Source organism: Paroedura picta, chromosome 1 (assembly GCF_049243985.1).
Source record: "Paroedura picta isolate Pp20150507F chromosome 1, Ppicta_v3.0, whole genome shotgun sequence".
NCBI lineage: Eukaryota > Metazoa > Chordata > Lepidosauria > Squamata > Gekkonidae > Paroedura > Paroedura picta.
This window is the reverse complement of record NC_135369.1, coordinates 73,776,126-73,798,094: the sequence shown is the minus strand read 5'-3', so window position 1 is coordinate 73,798,094 and position 21,969 is coordinate 73,776,126. Positions and strand designations below refer to the sequence as shown.

The window sequence follows — 21,969 nt, the reverse complement described above, 5'->3', positions numbered from 1 at the left end:
CCCTAGGGCTGACAACGTGGAGGAGGCTCAGCAACTCTCGCGAGAGTGTAGCTGGCCGGTCTGACAATGACGTCTTCCTTGCCCGGTGTGAGAAAAGCGAAATAATAAGGAAACAAAAATCAAATTCTCGGAGACATAATGTGCGAGCCTTAGATGTGCCTGTCTAAGGCAATACAGATTTAGAAAAAAAATTGCGCCACAGGTAACATGGTAATTAGCAACGAGTGACGTACTTTTGACGTAAAGGACGTATAGGCGTTTCCTCGGCGTGTATCACGTGATGCACGAAACCCCCCCTTCTCCTGACAGCTCAGGTCTTCTGCGCGTGCGCAGAAGGGTGACGCTGTCTCCTAGCGCTCCGGAGAAAGATGGCGGCGCCCGGCGGCGTGGAAGAGATGAGGAGTCGCGTGGTTCTGGGCGAGTTTGGTGTTCGCAACGTGAGGAAGGGGGAAGGGGGAAGGGGGAAGGGGGAAGGGGGAAGGGGGAGCAGAAGAGCAAGGATAGAAGCGCTCTGGTCTTTGGGGCGTACGGCTTCTTGGGGCCCGGGGAAGAGGTGCAGAAAGGACGCGCTTTTTAATGGAAATTCAGCGTCTCAGAGTGTTGGCCTTTCCAGTTTTATACCGGATTCCTTTGTGGCTCAGGGCGGTTCACAGGGAACATGAAAACCAATAAGACATATACAACGCGAATTCAGTAACTGCATCAAGAAGATTAGTAGCATTGAACATTGAATAATACACGTGTCTACACAGACTTCCTTCCTGTATTTTTTAGGAACCAGTGGAAAACGAGTTTATAGCACCCACCTACCCACTTCTGTTGCTTTTCCAGGTCCATACTACAGACTTTCCTGGGAACTATTCTGGGTATGATGATTCCTGGGATAAGGAGAAGTTTGAAAAGGTACAAATTCTTGGTGCTTGAAGAAATGGGTTGCAATAACTTTGAAACTATAGATGGTGTTTTTGTGCCCTCTTGTGGGTTTGAGGAATGCCCTGTATCTATGTTGCTGCCTTATATTTATTTTATGTTAAGGTAATGTAGAATTTATTCAGAGGATTGCTAGTTCAGAAATGCTATATATGTGGTGGGGAAGTTGGCTGGGCTTTCCTTTCCCCAAATAGATTTATAGAATGTAGTTCTTGCCTCCCAGAGCAGCTCAAGGCATTGAAAATAGCAGGCCAGGTGGGAGCCTGTTTTATGTGTTTGTTGCATTAAAAACATCCACTTGGGAGTGAGGATTATTTGTCAGTTAAGCGTAGGTTAAATGGCTTTTTGCAATGGTACTTGCAAACCTGTGGCCCATTAGGGTTCATTTGCCTAGTATGACATTACCTAGCGACATGTGAGACTGAAAAAAACTTTTTATAAGTTTTTCTTTTTGCTACAGTGGGGGAAAAAGTCACAGGGGGACTAAGTGTCCAAATGTTCTATGTAAAGAATAAAGGGTTAGACAGAGTTGTGCTTACCTGTAACTATTTTTCATTGAGTGGTCTTCTATGCAGTCACATATGGGTACCGTGAAGCCACAGGCCTGCCACAGAGAAAGAGCTTCTTGTAGAAGCCCCCAAGAGTGGTCACCCCTCCCCTCACAGAGGGTGACTTTCCCCCCACAAAGACACATATGGGAGGGGTTAGCACTCTCCCCTCAGTTCTCCTTCCTGTTGCTGGATCAGGCAGTCAATCCATTAAGCAGCCCACAGTGGGGAAGGAGGGAGAATTGTGTGACTGCACAGAAGACCACTCGATGAACAACAGTTACAGGTAAATGCAGCTCTGTTTTCATCTTCGTGGCTTCTATGCAGACCTCCATGGGAGACTAGCAAGATCACTCACTCTGGAGGTGGGTGTGGGTTTATACTGTGCGTTTGCTGGCAGGGGCTCGTGGGAATTGTAGTCCATGAACATTTGGAGGACCACTGGTTGACTACCCCTGGATTAGAGTACCGCTTCTCTCACAATAATTCCTTTCCAGGAGTTGACTTCCGCAACATAACATAATATGCAACATAAATATAATAAATAAATAAAATAAACATAGTGGTGAACCAATGCAGGGCATTGACCAGGTTGTCCCACCGCAGATGTCTCTTAGAGGCGAGCCATGAAGACTGCGGAAGATAAAGTCTCAGCATATGTGTAATGTGATATACCAATAGGGCTATCCATTTTAGAGATTAAGCCAGTTTATAGAACAGTATTGTTCCGCATGAAAATGACTGTATTGTGTTCTCTCCAGCCTGTGCCAGGATCAGCCCACTATCTAAAATAAAAGAGTAGGACCTTGAGAACATCTCCTGTATGCAGAGTCCTCCCTGCTCCTGAGCTGGGTGCAGAAAACATCAAACTAATTTTAACAGTTGAATCATTAGCTCACTGTCCCCTCCATCCTGGGTTAGAAGCATTTCTACCCATGCTGAAAGCATGGCAAGGCAAGGGTTTGTGACTTGCGGCCAACAGTCTGAAGACCCTAAATATTAGACTGTAACAAAAGTAGACCAAACAGTCAGGACAAGAGTAGAACAAAATGCCTGACCATTAGGTAACATTGAGGTTTGTGTGCAAGAATTCTAGTTTGACAGGAAGGTGATGAACCTGAATCGAGGTAACTTCTTCAGCCATGTGACGCACAGCCCATTTGGCCCATAGGGTACTTTAAAAATGCAGTGTGCATTGTCCAATCGGAATTATAAACCTCGTGTCTAAAGATCCCATAGGGGGAAATAAGTAAATGGTGTTCAGTGATGAGACTTGTATGCAACTGAGATAATTGCTTCATTAATCCAAATAATTATATGTGCTGTAGAGATCAGCACAAAACACATTAAGGTTTCTCTGCCATGTGGATACTAGAGCCATGCCCTGTTGTATGGAAAGGAGCCTTGAGGCCTTGTGACATAACCTCAAGGAACCCTGTCCACAACGGGCAGTCTTATAGGCTGTGCTGCGGAGTCATCTGTGGGCATAAGGATCCACTGTTATAGATTCATGCATACGACACAACCAAGGGCCTGATAATAGCCCTGAATTTCTACAATCTAGGTATAATGTAACTATGTGCCCTAAGCAGGAATGTAATTAGCAAGATTAAGTTTACACTTGGCAGAACATTTCCAGACCTGTAGCATCAGCTTGTATCTGGCTCAGCACAGCTGAGTTACAATGACCCGTAAGTTTAACCTAAGCAATTTTAAAGTATGTATAATTCACTTCCAACCTGATTCTAAAAACCTTACTCAGGCTGTTGTCTCTGCTCTGGATGAAAAATTGCACATAACAAAAAGCATTTTCTTATTATAGAGAGATATAATAAGAGATCAAATCTTGGTGTCCATTATGGAACTGAAGCCAATTTCCAATAACTGAATAATCAATTAGAAGTTTATAACCAACACCACCCTATCCGATGTATGCCTCATTTTAAAACTTTGTTCCTCTTTTATCCTGGCAGAATTTCAGGGTAGATGTGATTCATATGGATGAAAGCACTCTAGAATTTGACATGGTGGGGACTGATGCCGCTATTGCGAATGCCTTTCGACGCATCTTGCTTGCTGAGGTATCGATTTCTCTTGCTTAGCTACTAATGGCGATGTCCCCAGATATTCTTTTGGTTTGAGATTTTATGACCCAAATTTGGCTATTGCTAGCCAACATGCTGTCTGAAGCTCTGACCGTGAGGCTGGGAGTTCAATCCCAGCAGCCGGCTCAAGGTCGACTCAGCCTTCCATCCTTCTGAGGTCGGTAAAATGAGTACCCAGCTTGCTGGGGGGTAAACGGTAATGACTGGGGAAAGGAATGGCAAATCACCCTGTATTGAGTCTGCCAAGAAAACGCTAGAGGGCATCGCTCCAAGGGTCAGACATGACTCGGTGCTTGCACAGGGGGTAATGACTGGGGAAAGGAATGGCAAATCACCCTGTATTGAGTCTGCCAAGAAAACGCTAGAGGGCATCGCTCCAAGGGTCAGACATGACTCGGTGCTTGCACAGGGGGTAATGACTGGGGAAAGGAATGGCAAATCACCCTGTATTGAGTCTGCCAAGAAAACGCTAGAGGGCATCGCTCCAAGGGTCAGACATGACTCGGTGCTTGCACAGGGGATACCTTTACTTTTTACTTTCTGCTATTACATTTTGTTATGTTGAAGTGGATAGCTGTGTTGGTCTGAAACAGCAGGAAAAAAATTGAGTCCATTGGTACCTGAAAGAACAATAAAGTTTTATTCTGGGTCTAAGCTTTCATGTGTGTCCAGAATTAAATTTTGTTAGTCTTAGAAGTGCCACTGGACTCAAATTTTGTTCTGCTAACTATGTTTTAAATATACAGAACAAGTATTTTCTCATAAAGTTACTTTTCTGCTAAAGGTATATGATGTCAAAATTGGGAAGACTTCTCAGAGGTTTTAAGTATCATGACATGCTGTTCCTGAGATTTGGTCTTTGACATAAGGGGGATGTGGTCTTACTAGTAACTACAACTAAGGCCTAATAGTTCTAAATCACATGGAATTGAGTTCCTGTTCTGCAGTAAATATTACTGTTTTAGAAACGCTTCATCCTTTCAAGGAAAAGGATAAGCATTCATGAGTTTCAGGTAGTGTTGTGACCTAATGCCACCCCCACCTCCTTTCTCTAGGTGCCAACCATGGCAGTGGAGAAGGTCTTTGTGTACAACAACACCTCCATTGTACAAGATGAAATCCTGGCCCACCGCTTGGGGCTGATCCCTATACGTGCTGATCCTCGTCTCTTTGAATACAAGAGTGAAGGTGCGACCCCGTGGAAGGGATTTTTGTGGAATTTGCTGAAAAAATGAAGCCTAGATCCTACACATGGGAATATTATTCTAAGCCAGAGGTGATGCTTAGAAAAGTTTGAGTCTTGCTTTTCTTTTGCAGAAGATGAATGTGATGAAATTAACACTTTGCAGTTCCAGTTGAAAATAAAGTGCAGCAAGAACCCGCAGGCATCCAAGGACTCATCGGATCCTAATGACCTGTACATCAATCATAAAGGTGAAACAAGTTATCTGACTGGAAATGTCTTCCGCTATCCCATGACTCCACTGTACTACCTCTTCTTTTGGAGTCTCTCATGCCAAAAATCCCATTTCTCTTACTCTTACTGTTTCTCTTACTACTGTTCTCTAGGAATTGTTGTGAAGAGAGTGTCTGAGTTGTGTCTGAGTGGCTACTTAGAGACAGGCAGAACTTAATTTTTGGCCTTTGCTTTTCACAGTCTATAGCAAGCACATGGAATGGGTGCCACTGGGGTCTCAGGCAGATAATCTGAATGCTGATTTCCGTCCTGTACATGATGACATCCTCATCGCACAATTGCGTCCCGGCCAAGAAATCGATGTACTTATGCATTGTATAAAGGGCATTGGTAAGGTGGCTAGCTGGCATAGACAATATACATTTTCTGTGGCTAGGGGGCACTGAAATGTCTGTATAAGTATTTCTGGTACTAGAGCTTTTAAATCTAACAAGACATCTTTATGAGAATGCTTTTAAGAGGTTCAATGTGTCTTTATTTCTGTTCAGTGGACATTGGATTCTAGGCCATTTCTCAACTAGTTATAGCTTTGCAATGTAGAACACAGTTCTCACTGGTCTGTTGCAAGCATCTTTACAGTTGAGTCATCATTGCCGTTGCATCTTTCTGTGGCTCCAAGTTTAAGTAAAGCTTGCTTTTTTATCATTGCTTGGACCTTTCTTGGGTTGAACTGGCCCTTTAAGAATCCATTGGCCTGGTGGAGTGAGTTGCTGACCAAGACTCAGGCCCTGTTGGAGGTGTCATAGTTCTGAAGGGCCTGCAAAACGGCACTCTTCCACCAGAAACATGGTTGAGGTCACTACAAGCACAGACTGACATCAGAAATAGCCTCCTCTACTCCTCTCCACCTCCTTCCCCACCTGAATCTGATATAAAATCTAATCCAGAATCTTCTGACCCATGCAGCCAGTGGTGGGGTAATTGGGTACTGAGTTTTTACATTTTAATTATTTGTCAATGGTTTTCATATATATTATGTATGTTTTTTTATTGTTAGCCACCACCCTGAGTCTGCTGCCAGAGGAGGGTGGCTAGTAAATCAAAGTAATAATAATAATTTAAAAACCTACATTTGGCTTCCTGCTGTATACCATGATGTTTAACTACTGTATTTACAGTTCACCTTTCCTGCTGAGATGACTCTTTGTTTGGATTGATAACAGTCCATACAAAGAGGCATCTAATAAGCACAGTGCAGGTTGATAGAAACAAAATGGAGGCTTATATTGAGTCAGAAGGCCAAGGCTGCTTACCTATCATAGATAAAACAAAAGATGTTAACATATCATTTTAGGCACCAATACTGTATGGTAGAGGATATTAAAATTCACCCAGGAGCAGGATGCCAGCCAGGTTGCTGTGAGATGTGAAACAACAGAAAACAGAAATGAATAAAGATTGTGTCTGACACAAACAATGAGAATGCTCTGGTTGGCTTTCCTCAGAATAGAGGACCATAAAGGGGGCACAGTGGCAGGAAAAAGCCTTTAGTCTTACATATTTTTAGCTGGCAAGGTGCCTCAAGAATACCCATTGATGATCATCTTCAGAGGCAGGCAAGTTGTACAGGAGGTGGTCCTACATTCTTTCTGCAGTACCCCTCCTCCAAGCTTCCTGTTTATGTAACACTTTTTTCTTTAGGTAAAGATCATGCAAAGTTTTCTCCAGTGGCCACAGCCAGTTACCGGCTATTGCCAGAGATTACGCTACTGCAGCCTATTGAAGGGGAAGCAGCAGAGAGGCTGAAGAAGTGCTTTTCTCCTGGGGTTATAGAGATTCAAGAAATCAAAGGTATTTGGGAGCTCCTCCACTGACACTATGAAAATCATAAACTTTCCTTAATAGTTATGAAAAACTGCATGAACTAGATTTAACTTCTGCTGCCTATGGGCAAGATCTCAGCAGATTTTCTTGTGGTTAGAATGTCAGACAAGGGTTTGGGAACCCCAAGTTTGAATCTGCAGCCAGCCATGGAATGTAGCTGGGTGACCTTAGCCAGTCACACACATTGTTCCTAACTTTCTAAGGATACAATTGAGAAAGGAAAACAGTGTATTCCTCCCTGAATCTCCTGTAGGAAGGAAGGTAGGGCATAAATTAAGTTTAAAAAATTATGTACTGTGTTCTGTGACCTAATCTGCAGAAGCAATATGCCTCCCCCCCAAAAAAAGAAATGGGTAGTGAATTGTTGCTTGTTTGTTCAGGGTGCTTTCCTTGTCTGTCAACCTGAGAGACTTTTCTTGTCAGTAACTGTCTGAACACTCTCAGATACTAAGGCGGTAGCACCATCCGAGAATCTGGCTGAACCCACAGGGCCCTTGTGAGTAGAGAACCAGCTTGGTGTAGTGGATAAGAGTGGCAGCTTCTAATCTGGAGAACCAGGTTTGATTCCCCACTCCTCCACATGCAGTCAGCTAGATGATCTTGGGCCAGCCACAATTCTCTTAGAGCTCTCTCAGCCTCACCTACATCACAGGGTGTGTGCTGTGGGGAGAGGAAGGGAAGGCAATTTTAAGCTGCTTTGAAACTGTCAGGCAGTAAAAAGCAGGGTGCAGAAATCTCTGTCATATTCATCAGCAGATGGGAACAGTTCATGAAATGCCTCTTCAGATTTGCTTTGGCTCTTAAGTACTGCTTGTGTTTCTCTAGGGGGAAAAGTGGCAAGAGTGGCCAATGCTAGATTAGATACGTTTAGCCGAGAAATTTTCCGTCATGATGATTTGAAAACTCTTGTGAGACTGGCTCGAGTGCGAGATCACTACATCTGTAAGTAACTGTCACTGTTTCTCCTCCATTTGGCTCCTTTTGTGATCTTTTACTACACAGCAGGGCATAGATAGCTTTTAAGCAGAATGAGCCAGGAGGCTGAACTATTATAAATTGGAAGACAAATTTGAGTCTTCAGATACTTTTAAGAAATTGAAAAATCAGCCCATCAATCAGCTCGAAAACTGGTGCTGTTTGGGACATGTAGTAGGTAATGAGATGAGGAGGGTCAGTAAACGGATGTTCAGTTCACACAGTACTGACATGCTGTAGGTCAGTGGAGAAGCTGCTTTGGGACTGTGTAATCAGCCTCCCTGAAATGGGTTGCAAACCAGGAGGTTTGTAGCTTAGGGGTCCTACTGGATCCTGGCCTGTGGTGGAGGCTCCAGTCTCTTAGGCATGTAGTGCCTTTTATCAGTTCCAGCTTCTTTGCCAACCATGGCCATTCCGCAAACACTGTGATTTGGCCATGGTGATTCATGCGCTGATGGCATCCAAGTTACATTACTGTAATGTACTTTATTTGGGGCTGTCTTTGAAAACTGTCTACAGATTTCAGTGGGTCCAAAACATGCCATCCAGGCTATTGTCAAGTTGTGCTGTGCTGAAAGATCTGCCCCATCTGTTTGAGGACACAATGCAAAGTGCTGGTTCTTACATTTAAGGTCCTAAATGGCTGGGGGCCAGGGTATCTGAAGTCCTATCTGACTATCTCCTTCAAAGGACTATTCTCCTTCAAAGATGAGGCAGGCAGTGACTAGATACAGGGTGTTTTCTGTGGTGCACCTGGTCTATGGAACTGTGCCCCTTGAGGCTTGCGTAGTGCTTGCTTTTTAGGTGCCAGGTGGGGAAAAAATTTTTTTACCCCCAGGCTTTTAAATAGGGGTTATATTTATCAACTTTTTAAAATGGTCTGCTTCTGTTTTATGGATCGTTTATGGTTTTTTTAATGACCTGTTTTTATATTGTGCTTTAATTGTAAGCTGTCTTGTGCAGGGCAATGAAGAGGTGGCTTAGAAATATTGTTCCCCCTCCTCACGGTTAGCATGTTCTATAGCATAGTGAATTGTGTGTGGAATTTGAGATGTCTTAGTGGAAGAATTTACTTTTGATTAGTAATGGCTAGGATCAATAAAGGCCTGACATTAGCCTCTGTTTCTACAGTCTCTGTGGAATCCACAGGTGTTCTACCTCCAGATGTGTTGGTGACTGAAGCAATTAAGGTGTTAATGGGAAAATGTCAGCGCTTCTTGGAGGAGCTGAAATCCATTCAGAGGAAATAAGAAGCTTGTCTTTTTAAACATAATGGTCTGTTTAGTTGGGATGCCTGCGGCTGTGACTCGAAGGATGGCTTCCAACCATGTTGTGTGTCTTTCACCATGTGGATAACACTCTACTGTGGATGTGAAAGAGTGGGACTGGATGCTTTATCTTGTCTACTTTGGGCATTAACTTCAGCAGTGGTTGAGAACGTGCTACTGTGCAGCTACTTCGTGCAACAACTCTCCGTAAAGGAATGGAGAAATCTTAATATCCCAGAACCTGTGATGTACTGTGGAAGCCTGAGAATGGACAGATAGCTGGAAATAAATTGAAGGACCTCCCAAGTTGCTTGGCTTGCCTCCAGTTATATCTCCCAAGGAGAACACAGCTTTGTTAACTGGTGAATCACCTGTCCAACAAGTCACAACATCAGTCTTTTTAGTGAGGTATACTGGCAAGATTTTTGTCTTATGTAGTACAAGGTCTTGTACTAATGCCTGTGATATGTGGACCACCCCAAAAATGGAAGTTTTAAAATATGGCTTATTGGTTATTGTAAGAAGCCAGTTCTAGAAGGGGGCAGAGAAAAAGAATGAGACACTAAAATTATTATATCCATTTTGGTTTGAAGATAAATTTGAAAGTCCTTGTGGTTTTGTAATTCTCCATTTAAAACTGTGTCAGTGTTGTTTACAAGGAATGTTTAAGAGATTTGGCCGGCTTGAATTTTAATGTTCTCCCAGTCTTATTTGTGGAGCTATACTAACACATTGGGATCTTATTTTATTTCTGGCTTATGTATGAACAGTGCATACAACAATCTGCTGTTTCTTCTGTTTGTTATTGCTGCTTTGCATTGGTGAAAAACACCATGAAGAAGAAGAAGAAGCTAAAGGTCTGCTCAAAACACTTGTGTATAGGAGCTGGAAGCTGTCAAGCTGGAATTAAGTTTTAACAAGAGAATTTCTGAAAATGGAAACACAAATGGAAAAATCTGCTGACTTTCATTTTCTTCTATTTAACTTTTTACTATTTCCAAATGTTACTGTGTTTCATAAAGTAGTAAAGTTCTGTCCAGGCTTTCATCTCCTAGTGGATAATAGATATTTTCATTGGGAATAGCAAACAGGAAAGGTCAGTGTACACATACATATGGTTAAACCAGCTCTGGCATGACTCCCAGAGAGCAAATCCCATTCCTAAGTGCTGTAGATACTTTATAGCTTGCTAAGTACAGGAAAAGCCAGTTAGGGCAAAGTATCACTGAGGCTGTCTGCCTAAGAGTAAGCCAATTAACCTATTAAAAGGAAGTGTTTAGCTGCTTGGTAGGCAAAAACCGTGTTCATTGTCTAAATCAAGGACAATGTAGTGAATGATTTAGGGGAAGGAAAAACTTTGTAAAAATATTTTTGTAAAATGTAGGCCTTTGTTCAGCTGAAATGCTGAGGGTTTTTTTTTTTTTTTGCAAAAATAAAATACATTGTGGCAAGGTAAGAATAAAAATCTGTGTTTTGTGCTGTTTTACCCAACCTGCTTGCTTTTGTATTGCATAGTCTCTCCTGGGAACAGTTATCAACTTGCAGATGTTCAAAATGGGGACTGTAGGAAACTAGAATTTATCTTCTACACCAGACCCTGGGACCTGTACTTTCCTTTTGCTTGTATAGATGGTCTTCTGTAGTGGAGCTCATTCCTCAATATGTCTAGTGCTGTGAAACCACCTCTGCAGTGGAGAGAAACACTGCAGCTGTAAAGTACAGAAGTCAAGCCTCTGAGTCTGATCCAAGACAACTCTGCAGAGAAGTAGAGGCACTTTGATTATACCAGAGTGCAATACTGGACTAAACAAGAGAAAGCTGAGTTTAAATCCACAAAGCCATGAAGCTCATTCCATATCCTGGCCATGTTTTTTGTGGCTAAAAGGTGATAGTTCCATCCTCTTTTAAACAGTGTGTTAAAACTGCTTTCATTAAAAAAATCCCAAGAACAGTACTTATTGATTTCAGATAACTCTACAACTATACATATTATGTCCTTTTTTTGACTCAGTTTTTGTATTCCATCTCTGTTTTCAAATAGCTAATCAGAAGCAGCTTTGCAAGCCACTGATAATGTTTTAGTCCACTCACTGTATTTTATCATCACTGATAATGAGTATGTTCATCTGGCCAAGGTTTCCCTTTAACAAAAAACTAGGCTTTGGGAGCACTTAAGTGGTAGCTTACTGTAGAGAGGCAGTAAGATTTGTCTTCATGTTTTTTCCCACCCCATCCAGGAATACTGTAATCTGATAGAAAATTATACAAAGTTTAAATACTTTTTAAGGATTTCTTTTTTGTTCCTCTTACACATTTATTTGCATTTTTTAAAATGTAACTTCCATTTGAAGAGCAAATTCTTAATGTTAACAACTTTCTTGCATAGTTAGTATTTCTTGTTTTGGATGGCGAAGACAGGGCAGTGCATGCAGACTGAAATATGTGAACATCCTTCAGTGTTTTCAGGCCTGGCCACCTCCTTGAGCCTCACAGGGTCTTGTCAGCTTCAGCACAAGACACACCACAGGCCTGATTTTAGCAGCTTTACCACACGGCTTTCCTTGCGCCTAACTGTCCCTAAAGGTATCCCCTGTGCAAGCACCGAGTCATGTCTGACCCTTGGGGTGATGCCCTCCAGCGTTTTCATGGCAGACTCAATACGGGGTGGTTTGCCAGTGCCTTCCCCAGTCATTACCGCTTACCCCCCAGCAAGCTGGGTACTCATTTTACCGACCTCGGAAGGATGGAAGGCTGAGTCAACCTTGAGCCGGCTGCTGGGATTGAACCCCCAGCCTCATGGGCAAAGCTTTCAGACAGCTGCCTTATCACTCTGCGCCACAAGAGGCTCTTGTGTCCCTACTGTCTAACTGTCCCTACTAGGAAACAATTAATTTAATCAAATGTGGCAAAAAACTACAAAGTATAATGATCAGAAAAATGCTGCAGTTAGTAACCTGTTGAGTTTTTGATAGTAGCAAGAGGGTGTGTCTCTGTTTCTACAAAGTATTATCTTGTTGCAAGTATATTATAATCCCAATATAGTGTTCTGAAGCCATGGAAAATGCACAGTACTTGTGGCTTTGTAAATCTAATCAAATGTAAATTTAATCAAATGTGGCAAAAAACTACAAAGTATAATGATCAGAAAAATGCTGCAGTTAGTAACCTGTTGAGTTTTTGATAGTAGCAAGAGGGTGTGTCTCTGTTTCTACAAAGTATTATCTTGTTGCAAGTATATTATAATCCCAATATAGTGTTCTGAAGCCATGGAAAATGCACAGTACTTGTGGCTTTGTAAATCAGCTTCTTTAAACCTGAAACATTTTGTAATACAATGACCTGTGTTAAGATTGTGTAGGTTACTAAGAAAGTAGGCATGAGGTTGAAATTGCTCCAAATTGAGCATGATTTATATTTCTTTCACCCAAAATTATTTTTACTTTAATAGAGAAGGGAAAATTACTTTTTTGGAGCTTTTCAACTATTCATTTAATTCTACCACTATATGATAATTTTATTACTGAAGGGGGAAACCCAACACACTCATGGTCACTAAACTTTTGCAGAGTATAAAGAATTGGATATCAGTGCAAACTTGGCACAAATCAAGTAGCCAGAAGAAAGTATATATAGAACTGAAAGACCTTTACTAACAATTCAGGTGTATCACAGTTTGTTCAGAGATATTTGCAGATAGAACATCTCTACAAAAGAACCCTCGTAAGATTTTAAATGTTCATGGTCACAAAGAGTTAAAACAATCATGACACAATAAATACAAGCTGCCTTTCCTAGGCAAAAGAGCTACTGCCATGGGACTTTTGTTTTATTAAAATGTTACTAGAGGGGCACAATAGGTAGGAAGAAGTCCCAGTGGAATCTGACTTGAAGTAAGGATCTGAATGTAATCCCAAAGACCTTGCTAGAGCTAGGTGCCTTTAAAATGTACCTTTTTCAGTAAAACATTCTTATGCTTCCTTAGTCAAACTACAGTAGCAGTTCCAGCAAAGCTCTTCTAGTTGCTACACAGCACTGAATGAGTGATTTCACATCAGTCCCAAACTAGCTGTGGGCTGCTGTTCACTTGAAGATGCAGGCTGCCGCCACCTGAAGCCAGGTTTGGAAGTAGGCACTCTGCTTTGATAACACTTCTAGATTAAAGGAAGTCAACCTTGTTTCACACTAGACCTCTGGAGGCATGGCTGAGTCAAACAGACAACAGAAACCAGTTCTTATTGAACTCTCCTTGCTGTTGGCAGGTATGTGCTATTTTCTAGAAGAAATACCAAGATTAATTCATGGAGCTGCTTGGGAGGGGGGAGCACAGCAATTACTGTGCAGCCTTGTTACCTTGGGAAAACAGTCTTGCCAAAAGAAAAGCAGAATGAAGTCCATGTTAGTGTTGCATTGAGGCAGCCACAGTGCAGATATTCTGAAAGGGAAATGACAGACATACTAGGGATCGCCTATCACGCTTTCTTCTTTGGGCAACAATTGTGTTTCAATGGAGGCTAGTTTCTAAAGGACCAGCAGAAGCGTAGTGGGGTGAAACTGAACTAAGGCCTCTATGCTAAATGACTGGGCTCTATCCATCAGACAGCCAGTTTCACACTAAGCTGGGGGGAGAGGAGAATCAGGCAGGTTACACTTAGCCAAGTGGGCTGAAGGTGTATTTCCCATCTCCCAACCAGAAAGGGGATGAGGCTAGGAAGAACTTTATCCAGACTCTGGAATGAGCAGACAAAGTAAATAACTGGGTACTGTGAAAAAACACACCGTACAATAGTGTAGGTGCCCTGGAAATGTTCTGAGTTTATGGCTCAAAGAGTGTGATGAGGGTTCCTTCTTCTTCACTGTTGTCCAATACATCTGCCTCTACTGGTGGTTTCAACTTTTTGAAAAGAGATGGCAGGTTCCTGATATGAACTTCCTTGCGGAACTGCTCTCCCAGAGGCTTCTGTAAGGAACAAGAGAGGTCTGCATTAGGTACAACATAGCTACAAGTGTTCCACCAGAATGTCTGATGGTGTCTACATGATAGCACTTCCCTTTTGTTTGTAGGAACACATGTCTTGAGATTCCTGTTGATATGTATTCCTTTATTAACCAATGAAAAATATGTATTGAAAAATAGGCTCACTAAAAGACATTTAGTAATCTTTAACAGCCAATGTTTCCAATCAAAAGGATAAAACAGGTCTTTGAGCACAAAAGATTTCTCCTGAGCAGTCTTTTTGCGGAAGGCTTGAGGAGGGCTCTTATATCAGCAGTCTCCCCCCCCCCCAACAGTATCTTCGTCTGAACTCGTTCTGAGATAACATTGTCTGATCTTTCTATCAGCATTAATACTGTGTGAGATTGTAACACATGGACAATCTCCCTGCTTTTCAGGGATTGCTTATTCTGCAATAGTGCCTGCCTTCTTGGGGGAGTTGGCCTACAGAACTGGAATGCTTTTTTATTATTATTATTATTACTAGGAAAAGAGCCCATTGTAAAAAAAATACAATGGGCGCTAGAAGGTGGGGGCAGCGTGCGGGAAGGAAGCAGACCTTAAAGCGGAGGCGTCGTCGAGGGCGGGCGGCGGTGGGGCGTCCTTGGCTCCTCGGCGGCCATCTTCGACTGCGGGCGGGTATTCCGGAGCTCCATTGTCGCTAGGCAAGGGAGTCCCCGCCAGCCGCCGGCCAAGGAGCAACTGCAAGCAGCGCTGTGCGCGGCTCGCAGTTGCTCCGGCGGGGAATCGGAGGGACCAATCGGCAGGCGCAAAGCACCTGCCGATTGGTCCCTCCGATAGTCTGTCCGGAGGAAGGGGCCAATCGGCACCCTTCCTCATCCCGGACACAGCCCGCCTTCCAAGGGCTTACTGTTTTATTTAGTTCGCGGCGCCTGTGGCTTGTGTTAAGATTAATTAGATTTATTTCCCGCCACTCCCCGTAGGTTCGTGGCGGGTCACAATAGTCCTATCCCCATTAAAATACCCATTAAAAGACTTTAAAAACAATCCCAACATGGCAGAAGCTCTCATTATTCCCACCCCTGCTATCAGAGCAGCAGGGAGGGTGTGGAGGAGATCTAACTTACTAGGTCCGGGGGGGGGGGGGATGCTGGCACTCATTCGCTGACCCCGGCCTCAACCAAAAACCTGGCGGAAGAGCTCCGTCTTGCAGGCCCTGCGGAAAGCCGGTAAATCTTGCAGGGCCTGCAGCTCACCTGGGAGCTCATTCCACCAGGTAGGGGCCAGGACCAAAAAGGCCCTGGCCCTGGTCAAGGCCAGGTGTGCTTCTCTAGGGCCAGGAACGATCAGGAGATTCTCCCCCGCTGAGCGTAAAACCCTGCGGGGGATATAGGGCGGTAGGCGGTCCCTCAGGTATGTGGGTCCCAACCCGCGTATAACCTTAAAGGTCAAAACCAGAACCTTGAACCTGATCCGGGCAGCAATTGGCAACCAATGCAGCTGCCTCAGCACAGGCTGGATATGGGCCCTCCAAGGTGTACCAGTGAGGACCCGAGCAGCTGCGTTTTGCACTAGCTGGAGTTTCCGGATCAGAGACAAGAGTAGGCCGGCGTAGAGCGAGTTACAGAAATCTATTCTGGAGGCGACTGTCGCATGGATCATTGTAGCCAAGTGGTCAGGGGACAGGTAGGGCGCTAGTAGTCGGGCCTGGCGAAGATAGAAAAACGCCTGATCCACTACTCTCTTGACCTGAACCTCCATAGTCAGGGAGGTATCAATGGTCACCCCCAAATTCCTGGCCTGGGGCGTGATAGTAAGTTGTGCTCCTGCCAGGGTGGGTAAGCGCGCTGCCTGGTCCTGCCCTCTGCCTCCCAGCCACAGGACCTCCGTCTTGGAGGGGTTGAGTTTCAGGCGACTCTGCTCGAACCATTCAGTCACTGCTTCCAAACATCTGGCGAATGGTTCCGGGGGGGGGGGGGAGTCCGGGTGGCTGGTCCATGAGGAGATAGAGCTGGGTGTCATCAGCGTACTGGTGGCAACCCAGCCCAAAACTCCATACCAGTTGGGCCAGAGGGCGCATAAAGATGTTGAATAACATGGGGGAGAGGACTGTGCCCTGTGGTACCCCACAGGGGAGTCCGTAGGGACGCGAGAACTCTTCCCCCACCGCAACCCTCTGGGTCCGGTTCTGGAGAAAGGAACTCTTCCCCCACCGCAACCCTCTGGGTCCGGTTCTGGAGAAAGGAGTGTATCCAGCGCAAGGCTGTGTTTCATATCCCCGTGCCGGCGAGGCGATGGATCAGAAGGTCGTGATCCACAATGTCAAAGGCCGCCAATAGGTCCAAAAGGACCAACACAGCCGACCCACCTCTGTCCAGCTGGCGACTGATATCATCCAAAAGGGCGACCAACACTGTCTCCACCCTGTGGCCAGGACGGAAGCCCGACTGATATGGATCGAGTGCTTGTCTGCTTAAAAATGGACAGGGAAGGAAGGGCCTTTAGATGAGTGGCACAATCTCTGAAGATCTCATCCAAAGTGAATAGGGGAAAAAAGATGCACTTGGAAGCACATATTACCCAACCCTCTGTGACAGCTCCCTGCCACAGCACTAAAATTCCAGGGAAGGATTAACTTCTCCTTTCCCCCTAGTACCATGTTGCTCAGGGGGATGGCTCTGCATCAGGCAAAAACTAATACAAGAAGACATGGTTACAACGTTGGGTACTCAAAGGTTGTGGGTGAGAGAGAATTAAATATCTTCAGAAACAAATTAAACCAAAACATATGTATTTTGCTGTATGTTATGTAATATATCTCAGTTGATAACCTTGAACTACCTTGGAACAGAACCAAATGTGTTTTGGCCTTCCTCAGTTGTCACTTGCAGGGATCCTTCCATGCTTGGGTGGAGACGGATGGAGCAAGCAACTAGTCTCTTTTAATTATTTCCTTTTACATCTGAGAGTGTCCATTAAATACTAAGGTGGACAGTTTTATTTCTCCAATGTTTTTGTGAACTCCAACTGAATTCAAAAGGACTGATTAGCTGTTTTAGCAAAGAATTATCATATGGCATCATGACTTAATTTGGATACTATGATACAGTTTACTGATTTGCCACAATTTGCTTTTGCCTTATATCTCTACAGTTATGATTGTTCATTTAGTCTGAGGAAGAGTGTGTGGACTCAAAAGCTCATGTCTTGAATAAATCTTTGTTGGTCTTAAAGGTGCTATGGGACTCTACTTTTGTTGTGCTACTTCAGACCAACACGGCTACCGACTTGAATCTATCATTATGATAGGCAGAAGCTCTAAAAGCTTAGTACAAGGATTAATAACCGATGAATGATATCCAGATAAAGTCAGTCTCTCTTACAGATAGGAGGGGAATTTCTCTGCTGCTCAATACCAAGACTTACCCCAATACAACCTGCAATTAGGCGTTTGAAATGGTCCTTCCTGCGCTTCTCTGCAACTTTCTGCAGTGTAGGGTTGAGCAACTTAGAATCAAATTGCTCCAAGGATTCTGTTTGAATTTCTGGAACCTGTTCCATCACTGTCTTCAGTTCAGCATAGTGTGGACGCTGCAAGTAGCAAAGATGGAGAGGTTTGCCAGAGCAGATATTGCCATGCAACAGATCCCCTGCCCCCATAAGAACATAGGAATTGACTCAGTGCTTGATCACGATTAATAAACAAAGCTGCCAGTAGCCTTCTTCCTACCAGAGCTTCATAGATCTGGAAAGCCAAATGAACAAGAGCTGCCATACAGCCATCGTGTTGCCCATGCATCTGTAAGCCTTTCAGCACGCTTGTGAAAAACCAGGTCACTGCGTCAGGGATCAAGGTCCCAGTGAGCACCTATAGAAGAGAGAGCAATGTAGCCAGATGATAACTCAAGACAGGCCTGCTTGTCTTCCTGGAGGAGACAGTGGCTAGCCGTCCTTCATACTATGAGCAGTACCTACAGGGATAACCCACTTTTAGCCATAGTTAGCTCACCACACATTTTATTTTGATTGCATATGAAGTACCTGTTTGAGCAGTGGCCAGCAGAGTTGGGTGGTGGTTCTTTGGCAGGACAGGGTATCCTTCCAGGAAAGGGAAGTGAAGGCTGTTATCAGCAGAGCAGTGCCAATATTCTGGAAAAAGGAAGGTTTCCTTTTCAGATTTCTTTAAAAGACTTGTTCTTGAAGGACTTGAATATTCCATGATGCTGAGTATGCCTCAAACAAAAGGATCACACCATCTTCCTTAATGCTGTCCACCAAAAATTCTGGCACAGACCCAGGTATATTAAGAAAGACCTTACAAGGTTTGAGCCAATTCTCTACCCAGTGCCGAAATGAATATTACAGATAAGCAAGAAATCTTGAGACAGTGCTAATGACTACTTGGAACTAGCAATAAGGACAGTAGGGCACCCAAGGACAACTTTGGGAGTTACAAGAATCCTGCAATCTGCAGAGATTGTATCTTGGTAGCAATCAAGTCTTAGGGTGTGATAAAAATCTCTCTTAAAAAAATAATACCTCATGGTTCCTCCAGAGTTTTCACAGGTTGGATAATGTCTTTATATGGGAATGACAAAAAAGCCCTTCATATTCTTTGAATCCGGGGACAGCTGTAACCATCATGGTACAATTTGACTTTACATAGGGTCAAGCTTCATGACAGTAAGCCCTGATGTAGAAGAACCTGCCCCACCCTATTGCCTACAGAACTGGCATCTCATCTTCAAAACAAAATGAAGGACAGAAATGTCCCCTGTCATCTAATATACCTTTGGGGGCCTTTTAAGGCTTTGGCTGTTTAGCAATTAGCTGTGTTTCAGGAGTTGTCTCCATGAAACACTCACCATTATTTCTAACCTCCTATATCATCCTCTAGTGCAGTAACTCCCAAATGGGAGTCCAGGGTCCCCCAGGGATGGTGGGCTTTATAGCAGTTGAGATGAATGCTTCCTTGTTTTACTAAGGCAGGGTTTGCTATTTAGTATACTGCACACACACAAAAATGAAACTACTTATATAACAAGCATTTTATTTTATTAAAATGATGCTATGCACACTGGTGCTTTCCTACCACAGGAAGTGGGGCTGCTAGATCTCTTCCTGTGTCACCAGAATTGACATAGCTATTACAGTATTTGCGGGCATATAAGACTACTTTTCCCCCCTGAAAAACATGCCTCCAAGTGGGGGGGTCGTCCTATACGCCGGGTGCACTTCAGTTGGGACAGACATAGCTGCCCATAGTGGCCCATAGTACTGTATTTTGAGTGGAAATGTTGGGGGGTCGTCTTATACTCCCAGTCGTCTTATACGCCGGCAAATACGGTAGGTTCCTCCCACCTACATTTGACTTACACATTGCTACAGATGCCAACCTCCAGTAGGGACCTGGGAATCTCAAAGAAGTACAAACTGTGCAGAACGTAGGAGAAGCCATGTTGGATCAGGTCAGTGGCACATGTAGTCCAATTCCCTGTGTCACACACTGGCTGTCAGGAGGCCCCCAGCAAGACCAGAACTCCAGAAGCATTTCCCCATTGGTTGGTTTCTGGTGCAGGGACACTAGGGACATGTTGTTCCCGCATTACAGTACAGAGAATGCATTATAATTATGAACTAATTACTAACATTATGTTATAACTGTATAACCGTGAACTGGACACCTGTAGCACAATTTTTACTGAGTGTGTTGCCAGATCAGGAGTTGCCCTGTGCTGTATCTGCTGGGCACACCTGGTAGTGGGAGGGGCTTCTGGGGGCTCTAGTTGATGTTATTTCATTGGACTCAACCAAAAGCTTGGTGGAAAAGCTCTATTTTGCAGGCCCTGCAGAATTGTTTTAGCTCTGGCAGGGCCCTGATCTCTTCTAGGAGTTCATTCCACCAAGTGGGAGCCATGACAGAGAAAGCCCTGGTTCTGGTCGAGGCCAGATGAGCCTCACTGGGGCTAGGGATCACCAGCTTGTTGGAGTTTGTAGAGCACAATGCTCTCTGGGGAGTGTAGGCGGAGAGGCAGGCCTTCAGGTACTCAGGGCCCAGACTGTATATGGCCTTGAGGGTAATTAACAATACCTTATGGTCTGATCCAAAAATCAATTTCCACTCAACTTTCCACCTCTGATTTTTCTTGAGGTTCACCTGAAAGAAGTTATTATTTTAAAGATGAACACACCTACACTCATGGCAGATTTGAAGCTCAGTTTCTTACCTCTTGTTTCATCAAACATTTGCCCAGTTCAGTGAGCTCAGAGCTGGATGGTGGAGTCACCTCAGTGGACATCATTTCTTCATCTAATAAGTAAAATAGCAACATGAACACATTCTTCGATGGCAAAGAAGACAGACAAACCGAGGAACAAGCAACTGAGCCGAGCTAAAAAGGCAGCACTCATTGAGCAACACTTGTTTTTCCCACCTTCCCACACATATCTGTGGGATCCACTTGCAAGATGTCCATTATTCTTTAGCAAAACTACAGAAAAATTCTAATTGAAGGCATTTGTACAGGAAGAAAGCCATTTCTTCACTGTAGTCCCAGCACAGGTGGAACTCTGAACATACCCAGTCTTCTCAGAGACATGTATAGCTCATATTCCAGTATTACTGTATGCGCTAGAATGTGCACTATGACCCCATAGCATAGACCAGATTCCATACACTGAGCACTCCATGCAAAGGGCTCTCTTGACTACTGCAACTCAAAACTTTGGAAATCTCATTCATAAAACATGAGGTATACAATAAAAGACAAGTCTAGAGATAGCCAAGATTGATTTATACATGTAAGAAGTAATGATTCCTGTAGTAGGTCTTACAAGTTAAGCAGAAAGAATACATTATTTTAGGACCCACCATCTCCATCTGCAGTAACAGCATTATTCTGCTCAGCACCCTTCTTTGAGACACAACATACAGCTGCAAATACATCAGAGGAAAAGAGACATCAGCAGCAAATCAGTACAAGACATTACACATTTTCCACAGGGCAAAGCATATTGTTCCTCCTCTGCAATGTGTGACCTGGACTTTTTCCTCTAGAGAACTGAAACAAATTTGAAGAGGAGTAATTTCTGCAATTATGCTAAATTCCTCTAAATAATTGTGCACTGTTAAGACACAGCTGACTCACAGCGATCCCTCACTGGGTTCTTGAAGACAAGAGATGAGAAGAGGTGGTTTCTCTACATAACTACCCCACTGACCCTTGGTGGTCTCCCAACCCTGGCCAACCCTGCCTAGCTTCTAAGATTTGATGAGATCAGGCTAGTCAGGCTATTTAGGCTACTCTAAATCCCTTTAAGAGAACATTAAGTCTTCCAAGCCTACTCTGGAACCACAAAAGAGGCCTTTCACAGTCCATAGTAGGAGTAGTTTAGGATTGAATTATTACTTATAAAACTAGGACTCAGCAGTCAAAGCCAAGCAGTTCAGATTCTGACCTCACCTGGCAATTATTTTGACTTGTGGCTTTAAGATTTTATGTCTGTGGAGAGATCTTCCTTGTCAGTTTATCCAATAAAAAGTCAGTACCTCTGATACTCCTGCATATGGTAAAGGATTCCAAGCCAGATTTCAAAATACAGCCTAAGATCTTACATGGTACCATCATAAATGGTAGTACTTCTGTTAACACCTGTCATTATCATGTGTGATCTGAGAGTGTGCCAAAAAACAAATCAAACAGTCCTACGCCACTGTGTGGTTTGGGTGTATTGCCTAAGCAAATGAATGAAGGGGTGAAAATGTCCTCAACTAACCCAAAGCAGAAGAAAAACCCAACAAAAAGAGCAACTAAATATTAAGAAATCGCTTACTGGATACATACTCAAAAGGCTTTGCAGACAAGAAGCATTGTATTCAAATTCCAAT

At 43.6% G+C, this 21,969-nt stretch overlaps 2 protein-coding genes across 4 annotated transcripts in view; one reads left to right on the top strand and one right to left on the bottom strand.

Annotated features, from left to right (window-relative positions):
* The first annotated feature begins 282 nt into the window (after positions 1–282).
* POLR1C (RNA polymerase I and III subunit C) lies at positions 283–10,592 on the top strand. Of its 2 annotated transcripts, none has more exons than XM_077342883.1 (9): positions 283–437; positions 832–903; positions 3,452–3,559; positions 4,639–4,771; positions 4,901–5,017; positions 5,241–5,390; positions 6,702–6,851; positions 7,710–7,826; positions 8,991–10,592. In XM_077342883.1, the coding sequence occupies exons 1-9, from the start codon at positions 369–371 to the stop codon at positions 9,107–9,109; spliced, it is 1,035 nt and encodes a 344-aa protein (XP_077198998.1). In that variant the 5' UTR covers positions 283–368; the 3' UTR covers positions 9,110–10,592. The 2 variants fall into 2 exon arrangements, with proteins under 2 accessions (XP_077198998.1, XP_077198989.1); XM_077342874.1 differs by having other exon boundaries at positions 305–437; positions 775–903.
* A 2,163-nt stretch (positions 10,593–12,755) lies between these two features.
* The window catches only part of XPO5 (exportin 5), a 57,541-nt gene continuing 48,327 nt past the window's right edge, over positions 12,756–21,969 (bottom strand). For both annotated transcript variants that reach the window (XM_077342754.1, XM_077342762.1), the window contains 6 exons: positions 20,953–21,015; positions 20,309–20,391; positions 18,123–18,230; positions 17,812–17,949; positions 17,508–17,672; positions 12,756–14,084 (listed from right to left, as the gene is read on the bottom strand). In XM_077342754.1, the coding sequence (XP_077198869.1) occupies positions 13,941–14,084; positions 17,508–17,672; positions 17,812–17,949; positions 18,123–18,230; positions 20,309–20,391; positions 20,953–21,015 (701 nt within the window). In that variant the 3' untranslated portion in view covers positions 12,756–13,940. The remainder of the gene's footprint in view (positions 14,085–17,507; positions 17,673–17,811; positions 17,950–18,122; positions 18,231–20,308; positions 20,392–20,952; positions 21,016–21,969) is intronic.

Bases quoted from the DNA above. Each gene is read 5' to 3' on its own strand.
- POLR1C (XM_077342874.1), top strand. From the start codon at position 369: ATGGCGGCGCCCGGCGGCGTGGAAGAGATGAGGAGTCGCGTGGTTCTG. The intron at 4,772-4,900 runs GTGCGACCCCGT...TTTCTTTTGCAG, and splicing joins CTTTGAATACAAGAGTGAAG to AAGATGAATGTGATGAAATT. The intron at 5,018-5,240 runs GTGAAACAAGTT...TGCTTTTCACAG, and splicing joins CCTGTACATCAATCATAAAG to TCTATAGCAAGCACATGGAA.